At 38.7% G+C, this 27,166-nt stretch overlaps 5 protein-coding genes across 7 annotated transcripts; 2 read left to right on the top strand and 3 right to left on the bottom strand.

Annotated features, from left to right (window-relative positions):
* Positions 1 to 528: 528 nt before the first annotated feature.
* On the bottom strand, positions 529 to 2,538 carry LOC104805110 (NADH dehydrogenase [ubiquinone] 1 beta subcomplex subunit 7-like). The gene is made up of 2 exons (XM_010529539.1): positions 2,132 to 2,538; positions 529 to 788 (listed from the first exon to the last, which is right to left on the bottom strand). Exon 1 carries the CDS (start codon positions 2,467 to 2,469, stop codon positions 2,167 to 2,169), a length of 303 nt encoding a protein of 100 aa, XP_010527841.1. The 5' UTR covers positions 2,470 to 2,538; the 3' UTR covers positions 529 to 788; positions 2,132 to 2,166.
* A 1,559-nt stretch (positions 2,539 to 4,097) lies between these two features.
* LOC104805108 (glutamate decarboxylase 4) lies at positions 4,098 to 6,538 on the top strand. Its single transcript, XM_010529537.2, has 7 exons — positions 4,098 to 4,236; positions 4,367 to 4,571; positions 4,685 to 4,885; positions 4,962 to 5,176; positions 5,272 to 5,525; positions 5,670 to 5,722; positions 5,800 to 6,538. The coding sequence occupies exons 1-7, from the start codon at positions 4,151 to 4,153 to the stop codon at positions 6,295 to 6,297; spliced, it is 1,512 nt and encodes a 503-aa protein (XP_010527839.1). The 5' UTR covers positions 4,098 to 4,150; the 3' UTR covers positions 6,298 to 6,538.
* LOC104805109 (valine--tRNA ligase, mitochondrial 1-like) lies at positions 6,530 to 13,014 on the bottom strand. The gene is made up of 21 exons (XM_010529538.2): positions 12,856 to 13,014; positions 12,665 to 12,730; positions 12,072 to 12,134; positions 11,773 to 11,951; positions 11,596 to 11,668; positions 11,348 to 11,413; positions 11,184 to 11,267; positions 10,844 to 10,921; positions 10,664 to 10,747; positions 10,435 to 10,514; positions 10,172 to 10,229; positions 9,790 to 10,092; positions 9,528 to 9,698; positions 9,225 to 9,424; positions 8,734 to 9,136; positions 8,396 to 8,647; positions 7,801 to 8,301; positions 7,620 to 7,726; positions 7,387 to 7,486; positions 7,146 to 7,294; positions 6,530 to 6,998 (listed from the first exon to the last, which is right to left on the bottom strand). The coding sequence occupies exons 1-21, from the start codon at positions 12,976 to 12,978 to the stop codon at positions 6,788 to 6,790; spliced, it is 3,351 nt and encodes a 1,116-aa protein (XP_010527840.1). The 5' UTR covers positions 12,979 to 13,014; the 3' UTR covers positions 6,530 to 6,787.
* A 2,504-nt stretch (positions 13,015 to 15,518) lies between these two features.
* On the top strand, positions 15,519 to 17,251 carry LOC104805107 (protein XRI1). Its single transcript, XM_010529536.2, has 5 exons — positions 15,519 to 15,751; positions 15,995 to 16,176; positions 16,299 to 16,353; positions 16,513 to 16,665; positions 16,776 to 17,251. Exons 1-5 carry the CDS (start codon positions 15,661 to 15,663, stop codon positions 17,048 to 17,050), a joined length of 756 nt encoding a protein of 251 aa, XP_010527838.1. The 5' UTR covers positions 15,519 to 15,660; the 3' UTR covers positions 17,051 to 17,251.
* A 1,759-nt stretch (positions 17,252 to 19,010) lies between these two features.
* Positions 19,011 to 25,920, bottom strand: LOC104805106 (sodium/hydrogen exchanger 7). 3 transcript variants are annotated; one of them, XM_010529533.2, is made up of 24 exons: positions 25,859 to 25,920; positions 25,524 to 25,760; positions 25,161 to 25,211; positions 24,950 to 25,041; positions 24,683 to 24,760; positions 24,442 to 24,599; positions 24,238 to 24,339; positions 24,038 to 24,155; positions 23,902 to 23,954; positions 23,748 to 23,813; positions 23,487 to 23,531; positions 23,193 to 23,245; positions 22,763 to 22,947; positions 22,622 to 22,666; positions 22,428 to 22,535; positions 21,991 to 22,219; positions 21,589 to 21,891; positions 21,216 to 21,313; positions 20,937 to 21,068; positions 20,588 to 20,806; positions 20,294 to 20,500; positions 19,940 to 20,207; positions 19,553 to 19,866; positions 19,011 to 19,476 (listed from the first exon to the last, which is right to left on the bottom strand). In XM_010529533.2, exons 2-24 carry the CDS (start codon positions 25,756 to 25,758, stop codon positions 19,144 to 19,146), a joined length of 3,492 nt encoding a protein of 1,163 aa, XP_010527835.1. In that variant the 5' UTR covers positions 25,759 to 25,760; positions 25,859 to 25,920; the 3' UTR covers positions 19,011 to 19,143. The 3 variants fall into 3 exon arrangements, with proteins under 3 accessions (XP_010527835.1, XP_010527834.1, XP_010527837.1); XM_010529532.1 differs by lacking the exon at positions 25,859 to 25,920 and having other exon boundaries at positions 25,524 to 25,843; XM_010529535.1 differs by lacking the exons at positions 24,683 to 24,760; positions 24,950 to 25,041; positions 25,161 to 25,211; positions 25,524 to 25,760; positions 25,859 to 25,920 and having other exon boundaries at positions 24,238 to 24,334; positions 24,442 to 24,530.
* Between the last annotated feature and the right edge of the window lie 1,246 nt (positions 25,921 to 27,166).

The following is a 27,166-nucleotide window of genomic DNA, read 5'->3' as shown; positions in this document are numbered from 1 at the left end:
AATACACCTATATATACATATTCACATACACGACAAAAGAGGGCCTTATTTATTTGTAATATTTTTTTTCTTCCAAATACGGAGATAAATCAATGCATGGACGAGGGGGTTGTCCACGTCCACGAATGCCATGCCAACATCATTTCATTCGATTTTTCACAGAATTTTTAAAAATACAATTATAATCCCGATTTTGCTTAATTCAACGCATCTATATCACGTACTCGACAGGTACAGGCGTTGGATTCTCGTGACATATAAATAATCAATTCTCAATTTTTTTAAAAAAAAAACTTACTATTGCCATGGCCATTCCATGGCATGCCTGCAAATGCATACCCAAACCCTGTGCTTGTCTGATACAGTAACTCTTATGGCATATGTCCAGTAACTTGTTTCTTCTACCGCCAAAACATCATTTGAGAACACAGAACAACTATTGAGTCTTGACCCACTGTAAAAATTCTCCATATCTAATCTACCTGCCATTTTTTTTTTCTTGAGATGAACGAAACCTGCAATAAAATATGGCAAACAAATTCCCGGGCTTGGCTGGAGATTCAACAAATTCCAGGTTTTACATCATCGAAACCGATACCAAGGCATGTGAATCGTTGATGGGTTACGATTTATTTTCGAAAATAACATCACCAGTTCAAAAGATAAGAGATGGAGAATCTTCTTGAACATACATACACCTGATGGCAGTGTACCAACAATTTTTAATCACTAGCAGCAAGAAAGAAGCAAAAGCAACCCCACTTCTCCAGAGCTCAGTGTCCCCTTCCCTGCCCAGATCATTCAAAGCAAGAATTTTAGGACAGAATAAAAAGCTGGTGTGAAATCAATCACCACACGTTGTGAAATTTCAGACCAAAGCTGGGTACATACATACAATGAAAAACACAAATGGCAGCAATCATAGCAATGGAGAAAATGGGTAAAGAAGAAGTTGAACATATATGCATATTGTGAGAGAGGAAGTACATGGGTACTGGGTAGAGTACTCAATGAGATGGAGAAAAAATCATCAGAGAATCTTTCTACATCATCACCCGGCTGTGTTGTATCCTATATATATATTCCACCTATTCATAATTACATCCGTTGCAGAGTCTTCCAAGAAGGAACACTCCAGGTTTTGCAACTAAGCATGAGCTGGTCAGACAAGGAAACTGGACCAGAATGTGTCGAGTGCTGTGAACTCTGTGATTTCTAAACATTCATCACATACCCAAATAGATGGGCAAAGGAGAGGAATTCTGACAGCTTTGGAACAGTCTTCTTACTTGCCTGTTTCAGGCAAAAAAAACACCTAGCAGCTGTTGGATAACAATTACAAAATAACATGATCCTTCTATAACGAGACCTAATTGAAAATCAATTATAGTTTCCTGGGCTGGCCAGTTTAAAAATGGGTATAGTCTGGTTAGCAAGATAGCAAGCTCTTTTTACCAGCAAAATATTGTTGTTATTTCCATCACAACAATGACAAAACTACGCAAGTGCCTATGATTGCAGGGGAAAAACAATACACTATGAACAACAAGAGTAATCATAAAACTCTCTTAAACAGAGAGGCAACGACATTTCATCTAAAACTGACAGAGACTACAAAATGCAGATAGGGGTCACTGGGCTAAATGGTGGGATACTTTCTGACGCCAGGGGGTGTTTCGATTCTTGACACAAGGGCAAAACCATAGAAGGGCAAACAACAACAGGTATTTTTCAAGCAGCAGGGTGGTTTTTGGATCGGGCGAAATGGAAATCCATTCAAAAGGAATTGCATCATTGGCTCCTTGGTAAGACAAAACGATAATACTTAGCAGAGGGGTAAAATATTGGTATTCCTCATTTGGTGTTACAAAGAAGGGAAATGTCCAATCAGAGTTCACCCTTTGACAATTCACGACCGAGCACACAATCTCATCAATTCTGAACCAAAACCTAAAATAGATACGAAGAACACGAGGATCTGAAGCAGAGGAAAATGCATTCCATCAAATCACCCAGAAGATCGATACCAAAATGCCCAGGTTCGCAGACAACGACCACAAAAGACCTGATTTTGAAAACGGGCAGCTAAATCAATACCCTAAATCCAAAATCTTGAAAGCAATACACTCACCCGGTAAACCAGAAACGGTTGATCGGAGACTGATTCTAAGCATTAGCGGTTCTTGCGCCGAGAGGAACGCCACTCGCTTGGTGCTTCTTCTGCTTGGCCTGTTCCTCACGGATCTTCTGCATCGCAAGCATCCTCTCCATGACGAGCTCGTACTCGCACTTCTCATAGACATGCCGCTCGTCCTCGCACTTCCAGGGAAGGTAGAACTCGGCCTGACGACACTTGTTGAGAGGGATCAGGAGATGAGCGCACTGGTCTCTGTAAGAGAGCGGGACCTTCGCTTCCACCATCTCCGCCTGCGTGGCGATCATCTTCTTCGATGAACCTGGAACCTCCATTGTCGTTGCCTCGCGATCGATCCCAAACCCCGATACACGCACTCTTTCCCCTTTTTTTCCCTTGGATTTCTTCAGCTTCGTCGCAGCACTGGGACCTAGCGCATGTTAGCCGGGCCGGATTAGGATTTTAAATGGGCCTAAATTAAAGCCCATTAAGGAATTTATTTAATCTTCTTCTGCCTAAGCCGCAAGTCATGTATATAACCTGAATAAACAAAACAAGTTATGAATAATATCATCACATCATGCGGTAAAAAAGGGTCTAGAGGGGGGAAAAAAGCCTACTGCCTATTAAAAATGTAATTTACAACAGGAAATTATACAAACCGGCAGGTGAGAGAGTGCAACGGCGCATGCACATCACGTGCGTTATATTCGCGGCCCATTCAAATGAAACTCGTTCAGCCCATTGGACCAATGAATATTATTTACATTTTTGTAAATTAATTGGCGCATTCGCTTCTAGTGCTTATTCACGATGACGCATGGGTCAAATGTTTATATATGCAAAGAATAAAGGATTAACCAATATGGCAACTGTGTATAAAGACCCGTAATTGGCGGTGACAGAGAGAGAGAGAGAGAGAGAGAGAGAGAGAGAGAGAGAGAGAGATATTCGCCGCGTCTGCGTTTTCCCAATGGAATGATTAATTTTCAAACCGTCTCCTCTGACTTGGACGCGCAAACAAATAATTCAGACCATCCTCGCAAAAAAAAAAAAAAACCAGAAATCTGTGGGATTTTGCTTTAATTAATTATTCGTTTTTATTTTTTACGGAATCGAATTTTACTCAGGTTTGCCTTCAATAATCGGATATACTTTTATCCTTAACAAGGGTTTTCCGACACATGAACCGCATATAAAAATAAAGAAGATAAACCTATTTTCAAAGGTGCTTGCACAAAACGCCTTGTATACAATATTCGTGATTATTTACAACCACGACTTTTCAGTTTATAGATCTGTTGTTTTCTTTGAATTTGGTTTTGTCCGATTAAAGAATATGTTCGTTTTTTTTTTTTGAGAAGGTGAGAATAATTTATATAACATTTTGAATTAATAATTATCAATCGTCGAATAGATTAACCCTCTATGTCGCATGCGGAGAAGCAGAAAAAGTAAAATTATAAAATTATAGTATGCATTTGTTAACGTAATTCGGACATAATTGATGTTATTTATTTTGGTTGGATGTTTCATAAACGACGGCTTTCGTAGTTTTGAAAGCAGGCAAGTGGGGATCTTTTGACGCGGTCTATCAATTATATAAAGCCTAGGACCTGATTTAATTATACTTGTAAATATATTTTTAATTAAGCCTGTTTCTAATAATAGTAATAATTCCCATACCTGAACCTTTTTCAAAACAACAAAATTTATAAGCATGATTGTCGGTTTTGGACTTTCCGCATTAGACTTTGTTCGACCGAGAAATCAATCAATCAAAACGAACAAATAAATAATCAATGAAAAGTCGCGTGGGTGGGAACTGCCAAGGAAAGAGACGGAGGATTTGTCAAATCGCGTTTCAAACGCTGAAAGGTTCGTTTAGGCTCGCGTTCAAGCCCCTTCCACTATATAAAGCCGATGCCCATCTCTTCCACATTCTTCATCCAAGAACAGAAAAAAAAAAAGATCAAGATTTTTTTTTTTGTGTGTGTAAGAGAGACAGAAAGTAAGATGGTTTTATCTAAGACAGCTTCGCAGTCCGATGTGTCGGTCCATTCCACGTTCGCTTCACGCTACGTTCGCGATTCTCTTCCACGGTACATACATAACTCAATCAAGCCACTCTCTTGTTTCCATCATATATATTGGTTCTTGAATTATATACAATTGGTGTATGATATTTGATGGATTAAAGAATCTAATTGTATATATATATAAACCGACCAGGTTCAAGATGCCGGAGAATTCGATACCGAAAGAAGCAGCGTACCAGATCATAAACGACGAGCTAATGTTAGATGGGAACCCGAGACTGAATTTGGCATCGTTCGTGACGACATGGATGGAGCCTGAGTGCGATAAGCTCATCATGGACTCCGTCAACAAGAACTACGTCGACATGGACGAGTACCCCGTCACCACCGAGCTCCAGGTTCTTCACATTATAAATTTCAACACACCTTTTTTTTTTTACTTCTTGGTTATGATTAAGAACGACCCATTTAGAAAAATAATAATAATTGTTATATGTGTTGCAATGGATAGAACCGGTGCGTGAATATGATAGCGCGTATGTTCAACGCGCCGCTGGGTGAAGGCGAGGCCGCGGTCGGAGTCGGGACGGTGGGATCTTCGGAAGCAATAATGTTGGCCGGTTTGGCATTCAAGCGCAAGTGGCAGAACAAACGCAAGGCTCAAGGCCTTCCTTACGACAAGCCTAACATCGTGACCGGAGCCAACGTCCAGGTAAACCGGATTCCTGTCTCTTGGTGTGTATATCCAAAATCAAACAGACCGGATTAATCCGGTTCGGTTAAATCAGGTTTGCTGGGAGAAATTTGCACGGTATTTCGAGGTGGAGCTGAAGGAAGTGAAACTGAGAGAAGGGTATTACGTAATGGACCCGGTCAAGGCCGTGGAGATGGTGGACGAGAACACTATATGCGTAGCTGCGATTCTCGGTTCGACCCTCAATGGCGAGTTCGAAGATGTCAAGCGCCTCAATGACCTCCTCCTAGAAAAGAACAAGCAGACAGGGTACGTATATTTATATATACACATGAGAATAACTCCATATGTACGCGTGTGTATAGATATATATGAAATGATATAAATGGTGAATATTATGGCAGATGGGATACAGCGATACACGTGGACGCGGCGAGTGGAGGGTTCATAGCGCCGTTCTTGTATCCGGAGCTGGAATGGGACTTTAGGTTAGAGCTGGTGAAGAGCATAAACGTGAGCGGACACAAGTACGGTCTGGTCTACGCCGGAATCGGATGGGTCATTTGGAGGAGCAAAGCCGACTTGCCCGAAGAACTCATCTTCCACATCAACTATCTCGGCTCCGACCAACCTACCTTCACCCTCAACTTCTCCAAAGGTATCACTGTCGTCATTTTCTTAATTACTCCATCCATGTCATATATATTATATATATATATATATATATGAATCACTACAAACTTACAATGACTAATTCCTTATAGTTCTTCGTTAACATTCGTGTATTCTACGCATGTTTCAGGCTCGAGCCAAGTGATTGCTCAGTACTATCAGCTAATCCGTCTTGGATACGAGGTGTGTAATCCAAGACATCCTTCCGCGTATATAAAATGACCATAATACCCTTAACCGTAAGTGCCGTTTTCTTACAGGGATACCGGAACGTGATGGAGAACTGTAGGGACAACATGATGGTCCTAAAGCAAGGACTGGAGAAAACGGGACGTTTCAAGATCGAATCGAAAGATGACGGAGTTCCGCTGGTGGCGTTCTCGCTCAAGGACAACAGCCGTCACAATGAGTTCGAGGTGGCCGAGACTTTACGTAGGTTCGGGTGGATAGTGCCGGCCTACACTATGCCTGCTGACGCTGAGCACGTCACCGTCCTGCGTGTGGTCATAAGGGAAGATTTCTCGCGTACTCTGGCCGAGAGGCTCGTTCTCGACATCGAGAAGGTCCTTCACGAGCTCGACACTCTCCCCGCTAGGGTCCACGCCAAGATGGCTAATGGTAACGGAGATGTTAACGGAAAGGTTAACGGGTTTGTGAAGAAGACGGCGGAGGAGACGCAGAGGGAGGTCACTGCCTATTGGAAGAAGCTTGTACAGAACAAGGACAAGAAGGCCACCAACAAGAACAAGATCTGCTGATTGATTAAATGGGGATAATTCGCTGCATTTCTTCCCCCAGGTTTTCATTTCCTAAAATCTTATTTTAAAATAATGAATTTCATTTTTTTTTTTTGGTTGTTCGGGGGTTTTGAGATTATTTACTATTTAGTTTGAGAGGAGTAACCTTTGAATGGTGCTCTATCCAGAGATCCATATATAACTGCGATGTAATAAAATTTTGACTTTTCCCGCGTAATAAAAAGTTATAGAATACATGAAATGAGCCCTCTTCTTCTTCTTCTTTTTATCATATGAGAAACCTCTGTTCCAGACGGATAATGATCCCTGTAATTAAACATCACCCAAGACAAAAGACCCACAACACTGAGTTGTACGGTTTACAATGCAACAAAACTGGTCAGTCTATAAATAGGACAAAGAATCGAAAGGACAAAACCTTCCAAATTGTGCAATAACCCTTTTCTCTCATAAATCAAAATCTTCGTGATTCGAGGCTTTAACTCGACTCTTATATGTTTCTGTCATCCTCCGACATTGGGGGTCTGTTGTGTTGTCCTGACGCCGTCGTCTCTGCGTCAAGACGCACACTCTCCTTCTCAAAGAAATTGAATTCTTGGAGAAGCTTGGTGAGCTTAGTGGCGTTCTCTTCCTTTATATGTGCAGGGACCTTCTCTTCGTACCCATTCACGCTCATCATCTTCTTCAACTTCTCTGTTTGCCTGATCAAACCCAAAACAATATGAACACAGCATCGATATTAGAATCTCGCATGAATATTATTAGAATCTGTAGATCACTTTTTTTTAATCTGTAGATCATTCCCTAACAAATTTCTATAATATTTGTCCATCGTTGGTCAAGCTTACTTTTGAATCTCGTCCTTCTTGTTTCTGATCTTTTCTCGTTCAGCTTCTGCATTAATGGCTCCATCAACTTTGAGATAGACCTTGAGGTTCTCATTCACTGTCTCGACTGCAGATCCAGCCGGGGCCGAGTGCTCTCCCTTTAACAGAACCTGTTGGAAAGCTATAAACAAGTTAGAAAAGCATGGTAATATGAGAGAAACATAAGGAAGGAAGAAAAAAGAATGGTATCCATTTCACGCACCTCCAAGGATGATAGGTTTGCTAGGGTTCTGATCTCCAACTCGTGGGATTTAACAATTTCTGATGTTGAGTTATTTTCACATAGAGCAAAGGCTGGTAATCTGCAAAGAATTACAGTGGGAAACTGAAACTGTTTCTTCCGTAGAAAAAATTTGCAGTTTAGACTGTTAAGTGTCGAAACAAAGTTTTAGTCGCAGTGTCGTACTCAAAGGCACTTGGTTCATATGCTCTAACCTTTCATTTTTCTGTTTCTCCAGCAGCTCCGCTCTGAGAGCCCTAAGAGATCTGACAGTTGCCAGAACGGTCTCCATTTCGGTTTCCACCGTTTCATTTGTCCAGTTCTGTGGGTCAAAAAACAAGATATTAGGAACCCACCAAGATAGGTTACTCACAAGTCCATAGAAAATCTTCTGACCTCCATAGTAGATGGGTAGTCACAGATCATGATAGAAGCCTCCCTTTGATAGTCTTTGGGTGAGGGCAATCGTTGCCATAATTCTTCGGTAACAAAAGGCATAAATGGGTGGAGTAGTCTCAAACCCGTCTCCAAACACACCCAGAGAGCATGTTGAGCATGCACCCTCTCCGAGGCAAATGCTGGGTTGTCACCAGCAAAGTAAGGTTTGATCGCCTCGATATATATGTCACAGAACTGGTATTGCCACCATGCATACACTGTGTTGGCTGCATCCGAGAACTCATACGCATTCAAGGATTCCACTGTTTTTGTTACTGCCTTATTCAGCACCGAAAGAATCCACTTGCAACTGAATGGCATGGTTTCAGGGTTTTGAGTTGGCAGAGGGGTGTAACCCTCGCCAAGCTTCATCATTGCAAATCTGACAGCGTTCCATAGTTTGTTACACCATTGACGGTAACCAACCACTCGTAGGATATCCAGGTTTATTTTATCAGACTAGAAAAATGATGCAAAGTAATTTGATTAGTTTACGAGTTAGCCCATTTATGGTGCAAATAACATGGTCTACGTAGGGGTGGATATACAGTACCTGAGCTGTGTACGAGACAAGTGCAAAACGGAGAGCATCAGCACCACATTCAGGGATACCATTTGGAAAATCCTTCACTTGCCCTTCTTTGGCAACAACCAGCTCCTTTGGATCCAAGTTACCCTCTTCTAGCCTCTTATGAAGGCCTTCGAGTGTTACCCCGTTTATTACTTCAAGAGGATCAATTACATTTCCAAGAGATTTTGACATCTTACGCCCATGTGCATCACGTATCATAGGATGCAAATAAACCTGAATTACAGCATAAACGTTTTAATGGCACAGAAGTATCAGTGACAAATCAAAACATGGCTTCTAAAAGGAAAAGTACTGCATACCTTGCTGAACGGAACATCGCCTCCTAGTTTCATTCCCAGCATAACCATACGAGCAACCCAGAAGAAGAGAATGTCATGTCCAGTTTCAAGAACAGATGTTGGATAGAATGCTCTGAAGTCATCAGTTTCATCTGGCCATCCCAAAACAGATAATGGGAAGAGACCAGAAGAAAACCATGTATCAAGCACATCGGGATCTTGAGACAGCTCAAACTTCTTTCCAGCAAATTTAAGAGCAGCCTCTTTTCTAGCCTCCTCTTGGTTTCTAGCAACAACCCAATGGTCACTGTATGCGCCAAGTTCTTTCAGTTGATCATCCTCTAGGGTGGCATACCATGCTGGAATTCTGTGGCCCCACCAAAGCTGTCTTGAAATACACCAGTCCCGTATGTTCTCAAGCCACCTGTAATACCCATCATTGTAAAACTTCTTAAACATCTACAGAAGTATACACGTGAAATGCGTCAAAGCTTAGACAATTAGAAAATAACCTTTTCCATTCTGCTGTGTATTGCTTTGGAATAAACTCAAGCTTCTTGTTTTCATCATTTATAGCAGCATCGAGAGCCTCCTTCCCCAAAGTGCTGCAATTGACATACCATTGAGGCTTTATCATAGGCTCAATGACATCGCCGGTTCTCGAGCAAAGCCCAAGCCTCATTTCATTGTTTTTGGCACCTCGGTACAGTCCCTGCATAAAATATTCGGCAAAATGTTGAAACCAAGGCAAAGCTGAGGACAATACATGGGATGCACCCATTTGATGACAAAACCTCCTGAAGAATACGTGATACCTTCTTTTCAAGAGCTTCAACAACAGCTTCACGAGCTGCAAAGCGGGCCATCCCTGTAAACTCAGGTCCACCATTGGTATTGATCTTTCCATCATCCGTGAATATGTTTATAAATTGCAGATTATGGCGCTTTCCAACCTCAAAATCATTGGGGTCATGTGCAGGAGTAATCTACAAGAAAGAGACCAAGTAAAGCTGAGATGGCAATATAACTATAAAAAGCAAGAACATAGCATCTGAAAACAAAAGAACTAGCTCGTACCTTAACACAACCAGTACCAAATTCTGGATCAACAAGTATTGCATCACAAATAATCGGTAGTTTTCTTCCATTAAATGGGTGAATAGCAAATTTTCCATGAAGATGCTTGTACCTCACATCATTTGGATGAATAGCAATAGCAGTATCACCAAGCATGGTTTCAACCCTAGTAGTAGCTACAACAACCTCACCCAAACCCCCTTCAAGAGGGTAGGCAAAAGAAGTAAGAACACCGAATTCAACCGGCTTCTCATAGCCAGGGACTTTAAGCAAAGTTCGTTCCTTGATGTCAGTATAATCAACCTATGAAAGTAAATCAGACTCCACGTTAGAAGGATGATATCCAATAACCGTAGGAGCTACCATAAACTAACTAAGTTACCTCAATATCAGATATGGCAGTTCTCAGGATACAATCCCAATTAACAAGTCGAAGATCCCTGCAAAATTCATGGCATAGTTTCAAGTTAGGTGTCCTCTTATTTGGAATAAATTATTATTATTTTGTTGGTTCTGTAAGTAACCAGAAAATTGAAGGTTTTTCTATTTACAATTCTGTTCTAATCCTTTTTCCTTGGATTTTCAAAGTAGTGATTCTATAGCTAAAAGCTTACATTTTGACTACAAGTCTAACTTCAGGCTTACCGATATATAAGCCCTTCCTTGTATAATCTCACAAAGGCCTCCGTGACAGCCCTTGATCTTTGCTCGTCCATTGTAAAACACTACAAATTTATAGACAGAAACTAGATCTATAAGATGGATAGCTGACACTGAGTAAAGAGAAAATGGCCAACCTACAAATAAGTATACAGCGATGAAACTGAAGATTGCTTTAAGCTGTCCATGCAATAAATGATCGCAGAATGTTTACCTCACGGGACCAATCAAGAGAAGCTCCCAAACGACGTTGTTGTCCTAGAATTGTACCACCATACTCATTCTTCCACTTCCACACCTTTTTAAAACAAATAAATAATCATGAGAGATTTCATTAATTAAAATAAAGAGTGGAAAAAAAAGGGTTTGCGAGCGTATTTAATTTTCAACTCACTTCTTTTACAAATTCTTCACGGCCAAGGTCATGCCTAGTCATATGCCTTTCACGCATAAGCTTCTTCTCAACCACAACCTACAATAAAACCAAAGAAGATCCTTGTGATCAGCTGCCATTATGATTCCAAAAGTCAAAATGACTAGGAAGGAAAATCTGAAACAAGTAGTGTAAAACGGCAAATCTCCACAAGCATGCAGGAAAACGAAGAAATCAATTGGAAATGTGTGGTTAAGAAAAGGCTAAAAAATAACACTATAGCGTAGAACATGAGATTCAGTTGAGGTTACGTATATATATGCTAAAAGAAACCTAACTAATCAAAACTGATAAAACTAACCTGCGTAGCTATACCAGCATGATCAACGCCGGGTACCCACAAAGCATTATAACCAGACATTCTCTTCCAACGAATAATTGTATCCTGCATCCGCAAATTACAAGTCAGTGAGCTTAGGGAGGACCAATAACTGAGTAAAAGAACAGACTGTACGCTAAAGAAACCTCTATTGCAGATGTTAGTGCATGGCCAATATGCAAGGCCCCAGTAACATTTGGAGGAGGAAGCACCTGCAGATAGAAGCATAGAGATTAAATAAGTGTTGGAGTACCATGCAGACTAGCATGAATAATTTCAAAACCACGGATTTCCTCAAGTAATAATCGCAGCAAACTTCAGTAATCAAGTAAAGCATAAAAAAATTTAACTGTTCAGAACAGCAAGAGATTCAAGAGTCCAACAGGGTGCATACAATAACAAAGGGTGGCTTGGAACTCTTAGAGTCCGCCTTGAAAAAGCAAGATTTTTCCCACCATGCATACCACCTGACCTACCAAAGAGAAAGATTATCCAGGGAAAACATATTGCATTTGACGTAAATGTGAACTAGTTTCGAAGATTTGTGTAATAAAAAGCTCGTCAGACTTACGATTTCTCTACAGCATCAGGACTGTATTGTTTTGCCATCTGTGCAGAGAGTCTTTTCCTCTCACCAAGTGGAGTTTCTGGGTCCACGAAATCCTGCGGATTATCTTCTGAAGCATCCCGTTTTGCACTCTTCTTTGAGCTCTTTTTAGGGGCGTTTGTGCCATCTTTTGCTTGTTTTGCCTGGGAAAGAAAGTTAAGAAACACAACCGTTCCTCTAATTCCAAGGCGACAACATTCACATGTAAATACATATGCCAGGCAATTCTGAAATGCCTTATTGGTGAAATAGTTAGAGATTACCTTCAGTTCAGCTAGCTTTGCTTTCTCCAAAGCTTTCTGCTTCTTCAACTCCTTTTCCCTGGCCTATATGACAATACACATAAACCGTTTTCATAAAAGCAATGTAGAGATTCCATAAGATATTATCTAAATAATTCCTCTCAGGTACTAAGGTAATACGTACAAATAAACAGCCAGAAGGAACATCGACATAGAACTTAAAAGTCAAACCCAAGCATACAAAGTCCATGAAAACTTCACAGGCCACTATTAAGAGTAAAAACTAACAATCTTTCTTCCTACTTCCCCAATTCAGTAGGATTCGGTTCCGACCACATCCCAGCATCCATTTCTCATATCGTCCAAATGGACAAGCAATTTCAGCATTTCAAAGGTGAAGCTCGATCGGACAGTTGCCCGCCATAGCCAACTGAATCACTGTTCTATGTTTCCTAAGCATTCGCGAAACTAGGTTGCGCATAAGCCAATGTTCACATGTCAAAATCTACCAACAACAAACCTCATTCGGAACGAGCCCTAAAGAAACTACGTAGCTACATTGATTTCAACCGGGAAAACGATTGTTTTAGATAATGAGAGGAAAGAAGTCAAACCTTCTCTTCCTTCTTCTTCTTCCGCTCGAGGTCCTCATCCGTCTCGATCTTCTTCTCCGGTTCCGACTGCGAATTTCAAATACAAATTGAATGCAAAAACAATCAATCAATTCTTTCAGGGGAAACGACAAACAATCTCAATAATTCAACAATAATTCCGTGGAGAAACTATCGGACATTTCTTCTCGTACCATGATTCCGGTCGCGTGAAACGAGCGCGACGGTAGACGAAGAGGTGAAAAGCAGGCTTGGCAACGAAATGTAAAAGACGATAGAAGTAACGGCTTGGCCCTCCCGAGGAAGAACAGTGACATAGACAGAGCAAGCACTTAGGGTTGCCTACCGCGGTGTCTTTTTTTTCTAAAATTTAAAAAAAAAAATCGAAAACCGCAGGAAATTTGGGTTTTCGGGTTTTTAAAAAACGGGTCGGTTTACTAGTTGGTTTTTCTTCTTTGTTTACACCCAATGGGCCTTAATATTTTCATACAATTCGGCTTACCCTTGAAACAAACTATACAATTGACATGCAGCAGGTGTGGGGGGTAATCAGCACAGAAATAAGTATGGAGAAATAATGTAAATGTACTTAAAGGTTAGGGGTCGTGGCGGAGTTTTGACAAATGCAATTAGTGATGGTGACGTGTAATCCAACTCTGCATGGGCCAAAGAATATTAAAATCTATGGAGCCAAGTGGTTGGCAGACAGATCTTCAACACAGGCCCAATTTAAATCAATCATCACCGTTTGATTAGCCATCATTGACAATTTCACACCGTTGGATGAACAACCGAACAAAACCCAGAAACAGACAAATAAATGATGTATGATTAATATAGTATTATAATTTCCAAGGTGTAAATATTCACCAAGATAATTATTTAATAGAGTGTTAACTTTAATCATTGCATATTTCAAAATATTATATAAATATTTTATATCGGTAAAAGTAAATCTAATAGCACAGTTTCTAAATGCAAGGCCAAGAAAAAAAAATATCACGACGATGTAATACATTATATTATATATAACAATAACAGCACAGTAATATATAGCACACAATCTTCTCGCAAGTTATGGATATAAAGAAATAATCAATTTCATTCGATATTAAAGGCTAACTCTGATTAAGAAAATTAAATTTCTAATTAATTGAGTGGACCGTTCAAAACCCGGTTTGAAGAAAAGGGTCCGACCAACATCCAGGCCCGCCATATATTCAAATCCCGGCTGTGCCTATCAAAAATAAACATAATTCACATATATGATATATACACAACCTAACCAAACCCTAAGATTAGTATATGTTTATGAGAACAATGTTATATCTTTTTTTTAGTGGAATCTTTATATATTCCATAAATAATATTTGCCACGTAACAGATTTTCTCATGTCTTGTGTTAGTATTTGAATTATATAACTCTAAGCAATATATATTTTAAATTGACCGCGACAAGGTTGGAAATATATACGTATATATATATATATATATATACATACATATGGCTATAATAAAGTCTGATGAAAATGGAAGAGGGTAAACGTGATAAGATGTAATATGACCCACCCCACAGTGGAGAAGACATGAAGGAAAACAAAAGCATCCGAAAGAAGAAACGGCTGTTCGCCACATCAAAATCAATATACAAATAAAATAAATAAATATTTAAAATAACTTACAATTTTAATTATAAAAAAAAGCTGCCATTTTGAATTTCCCTCATGCATGACTTTTTGGTTTAAAAAATATTTTATAAACAAATATATGAAAGTTTTAATTCTGAAGACATGGTAATCTTTCGGCTTGCATGATATATCCTGTTAGGCCAAAAAAAAGATAAAATGATACAATTGAAATTACTGTATTGATATATCATTTGTGTTTTTTTTTTCAAATTTTACGTCATAAAATTATCGCCGTGTATTTCTTTTTACGCATAAAATCAATCCTGCATGGTATGATTGACTCAATGACTTCCATCGTTGTCATAATTAAACTTCTCAATAAACTCAACCAGTTAAAATCGTTAAATATAATTGAGGCTGTAAATTTGCTTACTGTTCCACAATTCTGATTCATGAAGTAAAAAGCATGTCGTTTTTTTTTTACCACAGCCAAATAACTTTATTTTTATTTTAATCACAGCTTTTTAAAGTTCACATCACAATTCCAATTTTTTATTTTTTATAATATAAAATTTCTCGATATGTTCTATCGGTCATACGCAGGAGCACGGACAGCATGATATGATATCGTAACCTTTAGCTATAATTCAGTCCCCCAAACACCCAACCCCACACCATTTCAAACATTCGTCCTGTTTTTATATTTACATGGACACTTAGGGTTTTTTTATATTGATACAAAATTTAATTATACGATAACATCAATACTAATTTTACATATTTTCTAATGGAAACCAAACAATACTTTATAATTTTTCGTATTAGGGTATGATAATATACATTTGTCAGATCCTTTGATCGAATTATATAGCCTCGGGTTCATGAGAGAGTGCATTAGGAAAACAAAGGGCAGTACAAATTGCACAATATAAAAAGGATATGTCAATACACACGAAAGCAATGGTAAAAAAAAATTATAGAATGAATCGCACTCCTTGAGAAAACCCCAAACTTACATCTCTATTTATTTACCCCTAGGCGTGAGAGTTTGAAACTATGATAGTAAATTACTTTTTACATATTACAAATATCCCATATCCCGAGGAGCACACATTTACCAACCTATATTGATCTTTATCTTTTTTTCTTTTACGTTGACTGAACGAGTGCTAATTCTTCTTCACCTTCCGAAATTCTCCATTTCTTTTTTCTCTTTTTCAAATTTCCTGTTTTCTTCTTCTTCTTCTTCTTTTAAATCTTTTGCTTTTTATGCACAACCCACCAAAATAAATAGGCAGCCACATCCACATCCACAGCTTCTCACAATCCCAAAAACATTCAGCACAAAATCCGACAAGCAGCACTGAAAACATGAGTGAGCTTCTCTACTCGTCATCATCATCCCTCCCCGCATGGGATCTCCCCAACCTCGGATCAGTCTTCCAACAAGACTTCCCTACAGGTTCATACATATATATATATATATATATATATCGCAGGACCATACGTCAATGAAGTATAATTAATGTATAGTTGTTGCATTGTCAAGATCTGTGTCGTTTGCCGTTTGATGAAATTTATCTGATGGGTCATATATATGTACATGCATGCATGTATATGCACACGTTTGTATTAATGTGTGCCTATATATACGTGGATATTGTTTGGGTAGGGTTCATGTTATGCATGATTATATCAATTGCAGATACTTGTGACGCCGTGGAAGAATCGCCGGAGCAGATTTTTGGGTCGCCGGAGATGGAATTCTCCGACGTCTCCACCGGCTACTTGGAAGACGCACTGATCGAGTTCAGCGAGAGACACAAACGGAGACGTCTTTCGTTCTGCGTCGATGATCAAGCCAAATTTTTGGACGATATTTCACAGGTCTTTTTTTTCTTCTATTTCAATAATCATTCATATTTTCAAATGTGTTTATAGACAATCTTTTTTCTGAATGATTAGTTGGATAATTAAATTTATTCCGCTGATTTTGGAAATGTTTGCAGAACAACTGGGGCCTGTCTGGCAATTATAGTTGCATGAATAGTCAGTTGGCTGCAGGTGAGACCTACTCTGTATTATATATGGTGCTGGACATTCCACGTATTCTATATACTTGGTCGTATTTATAATTTCGATCTTAATGCACTTTTTATTTTCGTTATGATTACATTATATGAAATCTAAATAATTTCGCCTTGCATGCATGTATGTGTGTAGATGAACATAAGAGTGGAATGGGGAACGTCGAAGAGGCATTCTCTGACGTCATCTTCGAATCTCCGAACTCGTCGTCTTCTTCCGACAGATCTGTTCAAGAAAAATCTCCTGTTTATCCAAAAGTGTCTCCGGAACCAACATCCTCATACACTGGTAGATCTTGTCTCAGCATTTGTAACCGTTTCGATATTAATAAACCAAGTCTTACGAGTAAGATATTGCAAGCACGGTCCACAGTATTTTTAATTATATATATCTGACAGGGAATAACGAGCATAAGAAGACGAAGAAGAGAGTGGTGTATCCATTTGCATTGGTGAAACCGGGAGGTGGAGAAGACGACGTAACCCTAAACGACATAAACGAGAGGATTCTGATGCCGCCGACTCGGCCGGTTCGTCATCCGGTCGGAGATTTCGCATATCGGCCGTGCGTGTCGGCTCACGGTCCTGGTCTCTCGGGGAAAGCCGTCGTGGCTCTTACGAGGATCCAAACCCAAGGGAGGGGTACAATCACCATCATCAGAACAAAGGGGTGAACCCTGTAATAATGGTGTTTTACGTACTGGGGACGTCGTTGGGGGGAAAAAAACACGTTCAGAGCCAATTTTATCGTTGGTTTTTTTTTTTGACGAGTTTTAAATGTTTTTATGTTTAGAAACTTTGTATAGAAAGTTGGTCGAGGTTATTGTATGATATTGGGTGATGGGGATAAAATATGTGATAATTTTTCCCCTCTATTTCGGTTTCGTTTTTTTGGCATGTTTGAAGGGCGAAGATTTTTTTTTTTTGGTGAAAGATAAAGTAAAAGTAAAAAATGGAATATTTAAAAGGCCAAAAACAACAAAAATAAAAGTGAATGTTATATTTTGCTTTTTTATGTTAAAATAATAAACCCAACTTTTCAATAAAATCCATAAATATATATTAATATTACGAGCAGAAATCGACGGGGGATCATATATTCCGTAATTAAAATTCGAAGTTGATTAGTAGTATAATGGACCAACCTTTATGGGGCCATGATAATATCAGCTTGAGATCATCACCATATACGAACGGTGTGGATTCGAGTTAAAGGTATGGAGTGACGTCATGCTTATGCAAGAACACTTCGGTAGGCATTAGCTGTACGGCAACGGCAGAGAGAGAGAGAGTCATGGGGTTAGACGTAGCATGTGCATAAAGAGGCCATGTTTTTTTTTTAAAAATTATTATATGTTGGTGGGGATTTGTTAAAAATGGTGGTAATAGATTAAATGCTAATTACTGTTTATTGCAATTATTAGTACTATTTTTATTGCAGTTGATTTTAAATTAAATGGGTAATTATTAGTGGTGGTTACAATTATTAGTTCTGCAAAGGACGAGCATACCTTTTGACCTTGGTGGCTTGGGTTATGCAAATTTTCTCTTGCCATATCTGATTTGGTAGACCCTGGTCCCCGTCCATCATAATATAATTTATTGCGACAATTGATTTTGTTCCTGACTATTTAAATACCATTTCCATACGTATGTGAACAATACAATATTCGAGGTAACGAATCATGGATGTTTCCTTACTAAATAGAATTTTTATATATATATATATATATATAAAAGACATCCTAGAAGAAGTATGAGGTAATTCCCTCGATACTTTCTTTTTCCCAAATCCCAACCAAGTCGAAGACAGAGACATATCCTCCTATGATTTCGTCTATTTGTTTATTGTCTACGGGGCTATCTTATTTAATCGAAAATGGCTTTCCATGTTTTTTTAAAATTTTAATGCATAAATTGCATTTCCAATGGTGGTGATATAAATATGCCCCAAAATACATGGCATTATATGATATCTAATCTCATCTGACTTCTACATAAACACCCACACATTGAATATTGTCATATTTGAATAATATTTTCCATATATTCTACAAAATTCAGAAGGTATTTGCAAGTATTCTAGTTCACATTAGAATAAATGCAAAAATAAAATAAAATTGAAAGCAAAAAATTAGAGAAAAATAGTGAGGTTTTGGAATCTCGTAACAAGAAAAAAAAAGTCATTGGTACTACTATTTGGCATGTAATAAATATGATTTGTTTTTTTAAAATATTATATATTTTATTCATTATCGTGATGACAACAAAGGCCATGATGGTATAAATGGGCTTTAGTGGAGACAACTAAAGCCCGATTTAAGTTTCTATCGAGCCGACAATGTATATGGGCTATACTAAGAGCCCGATACTAAATCCCAATTCCTTCTAACCGCTACTACTGAAGCAGAAGATGAGATCCTCTGTTAGAGAGAGAGAATTCCATATTGAGAACTCGTCTTTCTTGTCCGACTTCGGACATGTTTTCCTTCTCCTTTTCGGTTGTCGCCATTTGTATTCAGTAATATTTAAGACAGAAATCTGAACTTAAAAAGATGTTCATACGGAATACAGCGATTTTCCGGACGTGGAAAACTCTGTTCATCTCCTTCCGAACCATAAAACATCAGAGCGTAGGCAGCCACCATTCATCGTCATCAGAGCTCCTGTGGCACTATTTTTTTATATTTATTTTAAATAAGAAATGACACAAACAGTAGCAATAACAACAGAAGATATGCTACAAAAAAACCAAATGGGTTGTGTTTCAGAGACCGTTCCTGAAAACGAGTCTACTCGGCGAATCGATTCTCACTATGATCCCTTCGTCTTCAGCTCCAGACTCCTCGCTCGACTCATCCTCGTCATCCACCCTTCCCCCATGCTGACCCTGTTTCGTGCTGCTCTCGGCTGACATTTCCTGATGGAATCTCCTCTCGAATTTCTGAGTTTCTAGCTGTTTCCGGGTCGTTATGGACCCTTCCGATTTTGCCGAGACGAGACCTTGGCCTGGGTACGAAGGAGCCTTCTGATAGCTCAAGTTGTGTTGCGGCTTGTTTCTGACGCCTGTGAAACTCAAGCTACGTCTGTACACATCCACCTGTCGAAACCCGGGGTTTAGTCCGAAAACAGTGTCAATCTTTGTTCTAACACATCAAAATGATAGCTGCCATTACCGTGCTGCCGAAGATGCTTAGTTGCATAGCTCGCTCAGACAAGCTGTTTGCATTTCTATCGGTCTTGTAGGAGTCTCTCAGCTGAGGCTGCTGTCTGGCTCTGTGGAATGGTTCGGGCCAGCTCATCAATCCTCGATGCTCTCTGCTAAAGGTTCTCTGTATCTGATCGCTGCCTTGGGGCGTCATCAAGGAGGATGGTCTTCTCAGGAGAGTTCTCTCTGCTTCAAAAGCCCCGACATCGAAAATGATCACCCTTGCCCTTGTCTCGGCATTATACCGAGTCACTTGATATGAAAAACTCGCTCTCAAAGTACCTGTGACGGAAAAAAGAAACAGTCGCTTGATTTCTGCAAGCTTATGTATGGAGTAGAAATGTGAAGGAGGTACCTGATGCATTTGAGCCATGGAAACTCTGATTCATATTTGAAGGCAAAAGTGCTGCAGGGGAAGCTATAAGCTCTTCTTGACGACCGAGTGATGATTTTATAAATCCTTCTAATAAGAGACCTATGCAATTATGAGTGATTTCTATCGTTTCTCCCGAAACATATGTCGTAAGTTTCGAGCTTTCTGCAACAAGGGCTCGTAATTCTTGCATTGTTACTTTCTCAAATATCTGAGGAAGCAATAGTTTCGCGAGCACGATCGCACTTTCCTGCCAAAAGAAAGGGAAGAAAATCAGAAACATATGAAAAATGTCGATATCAGAGTATGTTCATCATATCTAAATATAAAGGTTACCTGCCAAAGGAAATCTTCAACTGCGGGATCTGATCGGAGACTTGAAAGAATTTTGTCGCTTTCGATGAAAAAGCAAAGAACAACGGAATCTGCGATGATATCGCACATATATGGCTTTCCCGTCAGCACCTCGTACAGTCCCAACGTACTTCCATGAGAAAATGTAGGATGCAACGAGTGCTTGTTGCTTAAGCTTTTGCTCGCCCACTGTTTTGTGCATATCACAATTCGCAAGTTTACGAAATATCCATTATATTGAAATATTTTTTTTTAAAGAAAAGATTTTAATTTCACCTTTACAATGCCATTAGAAATAAGCCAGATTCCAGTAGGCTTAAACCTTTCCCGGTAGAGTGTGACGCCACGAAGTTTCATAGTTTCCTTGGTGGAGTGTTTAAGCGGCTCACGGATGGCAGAAGGAAGGGCTCCCAATAAAGGATGAGTGGCAATCATATCGGTTATCTTTGGAAGTTTTACGAGAGGAGGATTTCTCAAAAGCCTCTTCAAGTCTGTCTGCAAATGAGGGGAGAGAGAGAGAGAGAGAGAGAGAGAGAGAGAGAGGGGAGGAGCAAACAGATAAAAAGCATAAGAGGAAAAGGACATAAGAAAGAAAGAAGAATGGTTTTGACAAGATGAGCTTTACCTGTACAGCATCATGAAGATGAGCAACCTCTTTACCCTCCAACAGGCCAACACTCTCGAGGTTTCCGATGTAATCAATTAGATGATTCAGTACTGCGTGTGTTACTTGTCTCGTTTTCACTACCCGCAAAACCTGGCAAAAACCCGGCTTAATGTTACACGACCATCTTCTTGTTTCAGAAACATGCCTTTGTTCATCCTTTTCTATCTCCATTTGTAAAATGTTCTAAAGTTGCTCTTTTTCCAGCAAAAGTTCCTCATCATTATTTTAAGTTCAAACCTGGGGAAATGAAGCACGAACGTCTTCCAGGAATTGTTTTGCTTCCTCTGCTTCCACTTCACTTTCATTTATAACAATGGAGGCAATATCACTCTCCCCTGTGGATAGAAGAAGATTTCTTTTTACAAACAAGTGAATGGAAAAGATGAACTTGTCATTTAAACCCGGTACCAAATAGACGGTAGATATTTGATCGATAACCCAACCCGCCACCTAGTCCAGAAGGCACGCATTTCACGTTTTTTACATTCAAACCTCATAAGCTCATTGGCATAGATATTGGACAGATAATCCAACCACATAAATCCAACCTTTCTGAGTCCTTGCTTCCAAAAAGTAAAAATATAAAAAACTGAATTAAGATGAAACATACCTAGAAAGTCATGCAACTGCTGCCGCGCAATCCTGTGGGCACGGAGAAATGCAGCAGAAATGTAGCAAGCAGATTCGAGTCTTTCAACCGTGAAATATGTGACCAACTTACGGGGGCTAATCCTTGTTTGAAGAAACCTGTAGTAATTAGGGAAATGGACATGCGGTTTTAGGCCTCTCCAATCGCGTAAAGGCTCATCTGAAACCAAATCAATGGCTTCGTCCACTGATTGCATCAAAATATTGGCGGTAGTTTGCATGATTCTCCCCTCGTCAAGCATCCCCCAATATGCTGATTGGACACCTGAATGCATAATGGTTGAACAAGTTTTGAAAGGTCAATAAACTAACAACAACTAAAAGGTTTAGCAGCTTGAGCTGAGTATATATATACACATATTACCATTCAAGAATCGTATACGTATATCCTTCAAACTGGTACGGTCAAGATCAACGGTTTCAGATCCACCACGAGGATGAACTTCTTCCCCTTCTAAATCTTTGAAGCTTGAAATATATCTTTTAACTGTAGGCCAGTCAGCAGGTCCTAACTCCTCATCATCTCCTAGATCTTCAAAAGCTTGTAAGGCCTTATTCATCATCTCATACTTTGTGTATTCTAATATTCGTTTCTGCCAAGAGAAAAAGGTAATCACTACTAACCAAGAAAGAGAAATATAACAACCTTCTTCACCTTCTAAAACTGAAATATATATATATATATATATGCTTCACTTCTTTTCAAATTGTAAATATTTTTCTGATGGAATGTGAGAAAGTACTCTGGAAAAACATAAAAGTACAAAACTAAGATGTTAGAAGATTAGATAAAATCCTTACCTTGGTGGCAGATAAGTTGTCCATGCGAAGAAGGTGTAAAACGAACTGGGTAGTGGATCCATTAACTATCAGAGTTAGGAACACAATCCCGCCTGTCAAGAAAAGAAACTACAGAGCAATTGAACACATTAAGAAAATAAAAAAATGATAATTCAGTGTGGATAATAACATTCTTATCGGTTTTCCCGACTCACCCGAGTTCCTGTTTCTGAACTTAGAAACGAGTTCCCACTGGATTGCTGAAACAAATGATAAACAAGTACATTAGATCTAGCAAGAAAGCAAGCATATCCCACGCTGTCCAATACAATAGATCTGTCTTTTTGAAAACTCACCTTAACAGATAGAGAGAGCGACAGAGCCACAGCACCTCTTAATCCAGACCACACGAGTATGATGGCTTCCTTCCAATCCAAGCCATATCCAAAACGATGTAGAAATGGAAATAGAACTCCAACAACAACAACACGTGAGAGTTGGACATATAAGTAGAGGAGGAAAAGATAGCCCCACGAATCCCCTGGAACAAAACTTAGGGTCAGGGAGAGCATCTATCCATTGTGTATGTATATACATATCCATATATATATCTAAGAGTAATAAACTTAAGGAAATCAGATGCCCAGTGCAGTCATCATATAAGATATCGATGATACAACCGGGGCTATATTGTTCCCGCATCCATATCAGATTTGACTCACTGGATAAGAATCCTGTGTTAGTTAAGTCCTCATAGTTATATTTTCTTTTTGCCATGGATGGTACCTTGGTAAGAAATTTTCTCGCTACCAAGAATGCCTTCAGCAATGACAACACCACTGCAAAAGCACAAGAGAAACAAATGCATTGTAAAAGCTGTAGCAAATTACCAAACGCAGACTGTAGTGAAACAAAACTTTGCTGGATAAGGAAAACAAATCCATTCTATAAAATGCAGCGAACAGATCAATCAAAGGATTTTGGCTGACAAGCAATAACAAATTTTACTACAAAGCTAGTTTATTGCAGTCATATTTGCACGATAACCAGCAAATCCTCTGATTGTGTTATAACACTTACCTGAGGATAAAAATCAATGTGTTTGCAATATAAGCAACCATTTCCCTACGATGTAATCAATTAGATGATTCAGTACTGCGTGTGTTACTTGTCTCGTTTTCACTACCCGCAAAACCTGGCAAAAACCCGGCTTAATGTTACACGACCATCTTCTTGTTTCAGAAACATGCCTTTGTTCATCCTTTTCTATCTCCATTTGTAAAATGTTCTAAAGTTGCTCTTTTTCCAGTGAAGTTAAAAAGTACTTCCAGAAGTCCTTACCAAAAGTGATGCAAACTCTGTTGACTGTCGCCCTTGAATGCTGTCCTTGCCAGTGCAGCATAAAACCTGTCATGATTTTTATATGACAAGTGGTTGCATGCAAGATAAGCAGAACTAAAAGAAAAAAAGGCCAAACTAGTTCACTGTGACTTACATTCCCAAAGCCATCACAGTCAAAACGCCAGAAACCTCAGCCCATTCTTGAGCCTGCCACACATCGGGAGATTCTTAGCTGTTCTACGGAGATAAGACTATGACACTGGAGTCCAAGGTTTGGAGGAAGAACATACAGTGTAATATGCAAAATAGCTCACTGCTAGAGTCAAAGTGATCTCTATGACTGTGTCATTGAATATGAATCCAAGCCAAAGAACTGATGCAATGCCGAAAGCCAGACCAATACCTACACTAAACAGACAGAAATAAGTGGAACAACTCTAAAAATACAAGCAACACAATACCAATAAGATTGGAAAAGGGTAAGACATACGCTCCAAGTGCGACTTGAGTCAGAAATTTGATTATGGAACCAAAGTCAGAGTTATGCCCCATAACCATTTTGAAGAATAACTGGAAAACCACAATTGCTGTCCTGGATTTCGAAAAATAATTAAGCTTGAGCAAAAAAATCATCATAAAATCACAAGACCTTCACAAAAAAGTTTAAAATTTTATAGAATGTTTACATGCTTACCCATCATTCATAAGGGATTCTCCTTCAATTATAGTGCTCAGCTTCTTACTAGCACCAAGCTCTTTCAGCAAAGCAACAACTGCCACGGGATCGGTAGCACTCAGAAGTCCTCCAAGCAGCAATGATGTTTTCCAATCCCAGTCATACGGAAAAGTGAACTACAAAAGCACCTCAGATGCATTAAAAACTCAAAATTGTCAACGTGTGTGATCTACACATAACAAGCTAGCAACGTTCTTACCTTCAGAAGAAATCCAAGACAAAAGGTTGAGATAAGAACCCCAGGGCCAGCAAGCAGAACCATTTGTGCCAGACACATCTAATGAATCATGTAAATACACAAGAACAAAAAAAAAATTAGCACCCTTTAGCCCAAGACTTACTAGAACTATAGAATCCTGAAGAATGTTCAAGACGCTGGTCTTCAGACAAACTCTTCAAAACATGAGGAAGGAGCTCAGTTACAGATAACTTTGAGAATCATAAAGAGGATAACAAAAAAGCGAACCTTGATCTGGTGCACCTCCATTGAGAATGAACTCTCGAAAAGAAGAGCAGGGAGAAAGACAGCCAAAAGAAGATCAGGGTCAATATCGTTCCCTGCAGAATAACATCAAGATCAATGCTGCAACCAAAAGCCTGTTTGCACAAACAGATCATGATTGTTTACAGCCACTGAACTATCACTGTCAGAGTAGAGCAGAAATCTGGGAACTTACAGATGCGAATCCCATGGCCGATCTTCCCAAGGTTATGGCTAGTTCCATACTCTGCCAAATCACACAACTGGAGTTACAACTAAACGAAACCAAATTATAACTGCCGATCTCTGAATTTTCCTTTTCAAGGAAAGTACCAAACTTGCCTGTTGAAATCAGGCAAAAAGTAGTAGCCTTTCATGCGAAATCGATTGGTAACATGGAATTCAAGATGATCTAGTCAAAACCCATTGAACCAAATGAAGGAACACACACACAGTTTCAGCCATTCCTGCTCAGATTTTCCCGGAAACAAGCAGAGGAAGACAACTCATGGAAACTAACAGAGCTAAGCAAAAAAATAAAGAAAGAAAGAAATCAAACCTAGAGAGCCGAGAGCAATGCCGATGACAAGGAGGGCGACGGTGTACGGAACTCTAGTGCCACGAAGCAAATGCCTTGAAGCAATTCCGAGCACCAGCGACATCCCGACGAAGATGACGGCGTCGACGGGGCTCGATTCTTCTCCTGAAGACGACGAATTCGAAGCAGATGGAGACGTTGAATTCATCTCCTCCAAAATCCGATACGGCAACACCGCATCGATTACGCTCGCCATTTCTGCCATCTCAGAGATCATTAACCGCAAATAAGCAAATTTGAAGAAGAAGAAGAAAATTCAGGTAACTTGGAACCAAGGACTGTATGTATGTACATACATGTTCTTCTATGTAACAAGCCTGCAGTTAATACGAGTCATTTGCCTCCGTTGATTTACATACCAATTTTAAAAATATTTTATTTCGAATATCTTCTATAAGTAGTGTAAAATGCTTAACAAATTACCAATAACACCCCCATTTTTACCATTTTTTTTTTGCTATTGATATTTTCCCCAAAAACTAATTGTTTTTTTTTCATGTAAAAATGCTCCCTAGCGTGAGAATAATATCTCTCGTGTATTTGAATATTTTAGATTTTATATACAAAAATTGGATTTAAATAGCTTATTCTATGTATCGGTATTTGTATATCGTTAATTGGACAGTATTTCATTCGTATTATAATGTGAAATGATTATTTAATACAATGTATTGATGACAAAAGCAAAATGAAAAACAGTGTGATTTGTTGACGTTTATCTCGTGAACCTAACTGATAAGACCAATTTTTTTTTTTTTTTTTTTTCCGCCGACTATTACATGATCTGTTTTTTTAAACAAAAAAATTAATACAAAAATAAATAAGAGTCCACGATTCGATTATATTAAAATGCCGATTCCTTGTCCGACCCCCCCAAGTCTCATTAGGTAGTCAGTGGCTGTCGCAGTGGCGACAACTTTTAAATATAATAAAGGTTTATTAGATCCAATCACAGTGAAACAGCCAGATGATCCCATGATATATATATATATATATATATATATATATATATATTATAATTGGCCTAATTTCAAATAGCTATTAAGGTGAAAAATTCGAGAGAAGACAATTCAATATATCAAACCCAAGACGTACTTATGCTTAATTATCATATCATAATAGTATATGGGTATGGGCTTTTATCGATTTTGGGTTTACAAATAGAGGATATTTTATATTGGGCCTTTTCTAATCCTTTCACATGTATTGGACTGTGGGCTAACTCTTATTACTCAGCCCGATTTATTATTTTACTTTTTTTAAAAGGGAAAATTCTAGATAAAAATATTTAAAAATTTGGAATTTCCCCTTTTTGAACCCAATACATGTATTTTTAAAATATTTTTTTAACAAATTCATATAATTATTTAGAATTTTCCCTTTAAAATTTTTTTTGTCGGCTGCAATTTTTTTATTCGGTTGCATTAAATTACATAATGTTTTTTTAATCTCTAATAAAGGTAGTATGTGCATAAAAATAGATAGTTTTCTGCTCTTCTTATTCTTAATTTCCAATAAAGGTGCATGAAAATAGATAATTTTCTATATCTATTGTTGGAACGTGTGCTAGAAAAACACAACTTAAAAATGCACGTTACATTTTT

Source organism: Tarenaya hassleriana, unplaced genomic scaffold, assembly GCF_000463585.1.
Source record: "Tarenaya hassleriana unplaced genomic scaffold, ASM46358v1 Cleome11, whole genome shotgun sequence".
Lineage (NCBI taxonomy): Eukaryota > Viridiplantae > Streptophyta > Magnoliopsida > Brassicales > Cleomaceae > Tarenaya > Tarenaya hassleriana.
Note: the sequence above shows the minus strand (reverse complement) of the source record. Positions and strands in the feature narration are given on the sequence as shown.

Excerpts from the sequence above, each read along its gene's own strand:
- LOC104805106 (XM_010529532.1), bottom strand. The coding sequence starts at position 25,779 with ATGATCTCTGAGATGGCAGAAATGGCGAGCGTAATCGATGCGGTGTTG. Across the intron at positions 25,042-25,160 it reads CGGCCATGGGATTCGCATCT|GGAACGATATTGACCCTGAT; the intron begins GTAAGTTCCCAG and ends GTTATTCTGCAG. Across the intron at positions 24,340-24,441 it reads GAATCCCTTATGAATGATGG|GACAGCAATTGTGGTTTTCC; the intron begins GTAAGCATGTAA and ends TTCGAAATCCAG.
- LOC104805109 (XM_010529538.2), bottom strand. The coding sequence starts at position 12,978 with ATGTCACTGTTCTTCCTCGGGAGGGCCAAGCCGTTACTTCTATCGTCT. Across the intron at positions 10,093-10,171 it reads CTGCCATATCTGATATTGAG|GTTGATTATACTGACATCAA; the intron begins GTAACTTAGTTA and ends TTACTTTCATAG. Across the intron at positions 9,699-9,789 it reads TTGGTACTGGTTGTGTTAAG|ATTACTCCTGCACATGACCC; the intron begins GTACGAGCTAGT and ends TCTTTCTTGTAG.
- LOC104805108 (XM_010529537.2), top strand. The coding sequence starts at position 4,151 with ATGGTTTTATCTAAGACAGCTTCGCAGTCCGATGTGTCGGTCCATTCC. Across the intron at positions 4,237-4,366 it reads GTTCGCGATTCTCTTCCACG|GTTCAAGATGCCGGAGAATT; the intron begins GTACATACATAA and ends TAAACCGACCAG. Across the intron at positions 5,723-5,799 it reads TAATCCGTCTTGGATACGAG|GGATACCGGAACGTGATGGA; the intron begins GTGTGTAATCCA and ends GTTTTCTTACAG.
- LOC104805110 (XM_010529539.1), bottom strand. The coding sequence starts at position 2,469 with ATGGAGGTTCCAGGTTCATCGAAGAAGATGATCGCCACGCAGGCGGAG.
- LOC104805107 (XM_010529536.2), top strand. The coding sequence starts at position 15,661 with ATGAGTGAGCTTCTCTACTCGTCATCATCATCCCTCCCCGCATGGGAT. Across the intron at positions 15,752-15,994 it reads CCAACAAGACTTCCCTACAG|ATACTTGTGACGCCGTGGAA; the intron begins GTTCATACATAT and ends TATCAATTGCAG. Across the intron at positions 16,354-16,512 it reads GAATAGTCAGTTGGCTGCAG|ATGAACATAAGAGTGGAATG; the intron begins GTGAGACCTACT and ends GTATGTGTGTAG.